Source organism: Atta colombica, unplaced genomic scaffold (genome assembly GCF_001594045.1).
Source record: "Atta colombica isolate Treedump-2 unplaced genomic scaffold, Acol1.0 scaffold142, whole genome shotgun sequence".
NCBI classification, from domain to species: Eukaryota; Metazoa; Arthropoda; class Insecta; order Hymenoptera; family Formicidae; genus Atta; species Atta colombica.
In genome coordinates this window covers 271,534-277,409 of record NW_017259231.1, presented here as the reverse complement: position 1 = coordinate 277,409, position 5,876 = coordinate 271,534, and the positions used below count along the sequence as shown (strand labels likewise).

At 32.3% G+C, this 5,876-nt stretch overlaps 1 protein-coding gene across 2 annotated transcripts in view; it reads left to right on the top strand.

The window, feature by feature from the left end:
• The window catches only part of LOC108685023 (phosphatidylinositol 4-phosphate 3-kinase C2 domain-containing subunit beta), a 12,180-nt gene that overhangs the window by 1,688 nt on the left and 4,616 nt on the right, over positions 1 to 5,876 (top strand). The window contains exons 5-20 of one of the 2 annotated variants that reach the window (XM_018189632.1): positions 554 to 803; positions 986 to 1,206; positions 1,279 to 1,384; positions 1,459 to 1,620; positions 1,717 to 1,946; positions 2,029 to 2,128; positions 2,268 to 2,687; positions 2,769 to 2,970; positions 3,045 to 3,218; positions 3,334 to 3,600; positions 3,679 to 3,867; positions 3,943 to 4,168; positions 4,391 to 4,537; positions 4,621 to 4,869; positions 4,959 to 5,395; positions 5,526 to 5,682. In XM_018189632.1, coding sequence (XP_018045121.1) covers positions 554 to 803; positions 986 to 1,206; positions 1,279 to 1,384; positions 1,459 to 1,620; positions 1,717 to 1,946; positions 2,029 to 2,128; positions 2,268 to 2,687; positions 2,769 to 2,970; positions 3,045 to 3,218; positions 3,334 to 3,600; positions 3,679 to 3,867; positions 3,943 to 4,168; positions 4,391 to 4,537; positions 4,621 to 4,869; positions 4,959 to 5,395; positions 5,526 to 5,682 — 3,537 coding nt within the window. Of the gene's footprint in view, positions 1 to 553; positions 804 to 985; positions 1,207 to 1,278; positions 1,385 to 1,458; positions 1,621 to 1,716; positions 1,947 to 2,028; positions 2,129 to 2,267; positions 2,688 to 2,768; positions 2,971 to 3,044; positions 3,219 to 3,333; positions 3,601 to 3,678; positions 3,868 to 3,942; positions 4,175 to 4,390; positions 4,538 to 4,620; positions 4,870 to 4,958; positions 5,396 to 5,525; positions 5,683 to 5,876 lie in introns of both variants that reach the window. The other variant, XM_018189631.1, reaches the window with a different exon arrangement.

Below are 5,876 nucleotides of genomic sequence, written 5' to 3'. Positions count from 1 at the left end.
CACACACACACACACACACACACACACACACACACACACACACACACACACACACACATACACAAAATTATTATTTTTATTTGTTTGTGAGGAAATTAATATGGAGCAGTCTGTTAAAACATACTTTTCTTTACAGCCTGCATGGAAATCTATTATCTTTAAGCATTTTTTCTTCACGCAGGTATATCATGTCTGAAGATTTAGAAGATGCTTATTTTCTCTTTTTTATTCATTGTTGTCTCTTAACCTTTAGACGGCGGGAATTTATTTTCAAATTCTTACAAAGCTTTTCCTTGAAAAAAAATTTGTTATGATTTATTATATGATTGTATTTCTTGCCTCAAAATATGACACTGTTTCAGCGCTTCTATAATGACAATTACCATCTTGTAAAGGTTAATGAATGCAAAAAGATTTGAAATATTTAATATATATTTAATATATATTCTATTATTAATTTTACTAATTTTTTAAGAAAAAAATTTTATTAATTAATGACGAAAAATCCAGAGAATATTGTCTTGAATATATATTGAATATACTTCTTTTTTAGATTCCTCCATTGCCTATAAATTATAGACCAACTGTTGCACCTGCCATATGTGCTCCATTTTGTATAGACGATGAACAGTTGAATATATTAAAAGTGATAGAGAAAAAGCCAAATAGCAATCTTATAGATTTGAATAGTTTCGAGCAAACAGAAGACAAAACCAATGTACGAGTTAGCGTATTGGAAGCATTCGATCCATTACTTATTAAGACTGACAATGGAAGTAATTCTGTGCAAGAACTTAAAGATGGTAAAAATTAAATTTTATCTTTTTTAAATTATTAATATAATATAAAACAAATTAATATAATATAAAACAAATGTACAAAGATAATACATAAAATAATATAGCCAAATTTAAAACTCAAACACATGACTGAAAATGCAAGTACATTCTTTTATTCTGACATTATCATTGAATAATTGTTGCAGATTCGCAATCGCAAATTAGTGGCAGTGTATATGATCCATTCGATCCATTTGATTATATGTATAGCACAAATGAAAGCGTTAACTCGGATCCGGTTTATGCCGCTGTGGAGAAATCTGCAAAATCGCCAGCTGTATCGCCAGCTGCACCACCTCCACTGCCTCCTCGAAATTCGTCCGCATGGAATACCATAGAAAGACGAAGAACCTCTTTAGATCGTCGAGTAAGTCCCGAAAAAATTTGAAAGTCCAGCTTTTAGTAAAACAGTTACATTCTTTAATATTATTTTTAACAGAAGCGTCAAACTCGATTGTATGAGAATGTAATAGTCATTAAAACTAGATCGTCTCTACATGATTGTGATCTAAAGGCGTTTCACAACATGATAAAGTCTATACGAAGTTAGTAAAGAACGTTCTTTTTTATGGTACACTAATACACTTTTTATTGTGCTCATAACTTGGCTCAATTTTAGGCGAATTTCCGTTTAATAATCCTAGTACAAATATTGGATACGTTGTTAGTCCAATAATGGAGAATCTATATCCAGATGGTACAAGTATAAAATTAGTAGTTCATCCACAATTACCCAGTAATGATAAAGATCCTGTACCATCTATTACTTTCACTTGTAATGGTAAGCTAAAAAAAATTTATTTTCAAAGTAAGATTGCTTTTTCTTTTTTTACATTAAAATTATTTTAATGTAATTATTTTAAACATTATGTTTCAGTGAATTGCAGTATCGAGCATGTTATCTTAAACGTTGCCTGTTCCTTGGATGATGAAGATACAGTAAATGTAGAAAAGTATTGTTTAAGAGTATGGGGGCTAGCTGAGTATCTTGCACCTAACACAACTTTAGCACAATACGAATACATACATTTATGTATTAAATTAGAAAAAGATATTGAGTTAGCTATAATGAGCAGAGCACAAATTAAACAATCCATTGCTCGAACGGTTAGTATGACGAATGTTGTACAAACATTATTACAACGTATCACAGACTATTTGAATCATTATTCTATTTTTTCTTTTTTAGTTGCAAGATGATAATTGTGATCAGTCTTTAAAATTAGAAGATATTCTACCAAATGAACCATCGCAGCCTATTTCATATGATACATTACTTATTTTACTAGGTATATATATTCACACACACACACACACACATACACACCACACACACATGCACGTATACGCACACGCACACATATAAAAGAAAGAATTTTTATTAATGATATATTTACAATGTACATTTTGTTATGTTATTTATTGTAGAAACAGTAGAAAAGGAAATGGAACGCGTAGAAACTGCAGCGTTACAATTGGCAACCACAAATCAAGGTTCTACCTTATTACCTCAACTTCAACCGCATGGTGTAGTACAAGCAGTTAAAGCAGTATGTGCCTTAATGGGAAACATTGAAACATTTGAAATTACGGAAGCTGTTGATAATTTCGTAAATGCTTGCTGTCAATTTCTGCCGCAAGTTCATACAGCTAATATAGAGTGTAAAAAACCGGAGATTATACATGAAGATGGCGATTACGCTGTAGTTACTTTAAGGAAAAAGTTTCCCGATGTGATTGCCTCTCATTGTCATAAAATTCGCGACGCAATTCAAGAACTCGTCGAAACATACTGTCATGCATTTAAGGTCGACTTTCAATTGAATAGCAAAGGAGAATTTCCAACAAGTAAGAAGTTACACTAATTTTCTAACGCAATATGTATAAGATAAAATTATGATATAATTATGATATACTTTCTCTTAATAGATACACTGATTGCGACAGAAGTAATCGATACTATTTTGGTGCGTGTTGGAGCTTTGCATAGGTTACCAACCACATGGAAGCATGACGATTATATAGTGGCAGCTCAAATCTTTCATGGAACCAGACCTGTAGGAAATCCGGTTTTGTCGGAACCAATGACGGTTAGCACGAATTTTTATCCAAGAATTTTATTTAATTCATGGTAAGTACGAGAATACATTTACAATGATCGAAAATTCCAAATGTAGATTTAATAAAAATTATACAAATTATAAGGTTGGAATTTCGTGGAGTAAGTGTGTGTCAAGTGCCACGGGAGGCAAGACTTGTGTTAGTTCTTTATGGACGTACGCTGCAGCCTGCGGAGCACGAATCTAATTCATCTGCAGAGAATGCAATGCAAAAAGAAGAACTTGGATGGGGTGCTATACAATTCTTCGATTATGACGGGTAACGCATCTGCCACAAATTGTTCTCAGCTTTTTATCTTTGAAACTTTTATAGTCACCTTGTATTTTTCGTTGCTTCATACATATATCTTTATATATCTTTATTTTAATTCTAGTGTTATGAGCCAAGGAAGTTTTTTTCTGTCTCTTTGGCCAGCTATCGCAGACAAACGATTAGGTCCAGCGCCAGCGCCTGGAATTCATCCCCGCGGCGATACTCATCCCATTATAGGACTAGAATTACCCGATTATGGGGGAAAGGTTTTATTCCCCAATTCTTCGGAATTGCGAGATTATGACGTGGAATCATTAGATTTTAATTCGTTAGATCAAAATACGCAAGAACTATTAATAGACATTACACAGCAAGATACATTTTCGAGGTATGTTGTAGTTATGTGATTAAAAATATAGATTTAAATTTTTTAAATGGTATTTTTTAAGCTGATTTCTATTTCCAGACCGCCTATCGATGAAAGAGAAATCTTATGGGAGAAAAGGCATTATTTACATGATAGACCTGAAGCGTTACCAAAAGTATTACTAGCTGCACACAGTTGGGATTGGGCTTGTCTACCAGATTTACATGCGTCGCTTAGAATTTGGAGTCCACTGCCTCCAGTACAAGCATTACAATTACTTTTACCATGGTATGCATTACTTATCGATTATTTCTTTATTACAACTTCTGAAGAACTGTTTTGTAAAACGTCGTTTTCTTATAGCTTCCCAGATATGAAAGTTAGAGAGATGGCAGTTGATTGGATCCGCGAATTAAATAATGATGAATTGGTTGATTATCTACCACAATTACTTCAAGCAATAAAACATGAGACATATGAAGCATCACCTCTAACTCGATTCTTATTAGAACGTGCCTTACTTTCACCAAGAGTGGCTCATTATATTTACTGGTTGTTAAATCAAGCTCTGCCGGGACAAAGTCCCCAGGTACAGGTTGGATGATCAGCATTGATGATGTTGTTAAATACTTACACATTTGCATTAAATACTTATTATATGGCTTGTAAATGAAAAATAACTTTTTTTTATAACTGTATAATTAAAGCATAGAGAATTTCTTCATGCGATATGTATTAATAATATTAATATATCGCTAATATGTTATTTGAACTTTTCTATATTAAATTATAAAGCGCATTTATTTTATAGAATTCTGCTGAAATCTCAACGGAAGATGACAAAGCAATTAGTTGTGCTCGTTATCAACGAAGATTACAATTAATGTTGAGAGCTCTATTAGCAGTTATCGGAGATGCGCTGAGAAACAGTTTTCTCACTCAACAATTGTTAGTTAAAGTAGGTCTTAACTTTTATTATATCCTGTTTACTTCAAATGGTCTTACTTATTCCAAACATACTTTAAGTTGTAATTTGTACAGAACCTGCATCAAGTGGCTGAAAATATTAAAGTTACAAAGGAATCTTTACGAATGGATACACTTAAAACTGGTTTACAAGAAATACACTGCCACTTAAAGGAAGACGATGGAACATGTTTACCACTATCTCCTAGTAAATTAGTATTCGGTATCAATGTACAGACATGTGCCTATTTTCCATCGTTCACTCTTCCATTAAAAATTAACTTTATCAGTTGTGACAATGTTATAAACCCGGCGATATTCAAGGTACGTTTTCAATAAGTAAAAATATCCTACAAAACATTATCTTCTTCCAAAAACTTTAATATTAATATACACATTGTATTTTTTTCTAGGTTGGTGATGATTTGCAGCAGGATATGTTGACCCTTCAGATGGTACGCATTATGGACAAATTGTGGTTGAAGGAAGGCCTTGATTTAAAAATGGTTACTTTTGCTTGTGTACCCACCGGTCACAAACGCGGAATGATAGAAATGGTAACGAATGCAGAAACGTTACGAAGAATCCAAGTCGAGTTTGGATTAACAGGATCATTTAAGGATCGACCGATCGCGGAATGGTTAGCGAAACATAATCCTTCGGAACTGGAATATGAAAGAGCGGTGGATAATTTTACTGCTTCTTGCGCTGGCTACAGCGTTGCCACTTATATTTTAGGAATTTGTGATAGGCATAATGACAATATTATGTTAAAGACATCTGGTCATTTATTTCATATTGATTTTGGAAAATTTCTTGGTGATGCGCAAATGTTTGGAAACTTTAAGAGGTATGTATATCATAATATATTACGTTTTATTTATTTCTGCACTTACACTATGTACTATATTTTAAAAGAATAAAAAAGAAAAAAATGTAATCTTGATACAATGTATTCTTGCTATTATGTTTTTAATCAGAGATAGGACGCCATTTGTACTGACGTCTGATATGGCATATGTTATAAATGGTGGTGATAAACCTTCAGCGAAATTTCATCATTTCGTCGATTTATGTTGTCAAGCTTTTAATATAGTACGAAAACATGGAAATCTTATTCTTCATCTTTTTGGATTGGTATGTTTTAAAATATTTTTAAGCTTAGAGGAAAATAATTATTATGTAATTATGTGATGCACTTAATGATTTTAATAATTTCTAATAAAATATGTGATAAAAACATGCACATTCACACATCTCACACTTATACTTTTTAAAATAAAAGTTACATCTTTCTATAGTCTTCATGCAAAATATGATAATAAATTATG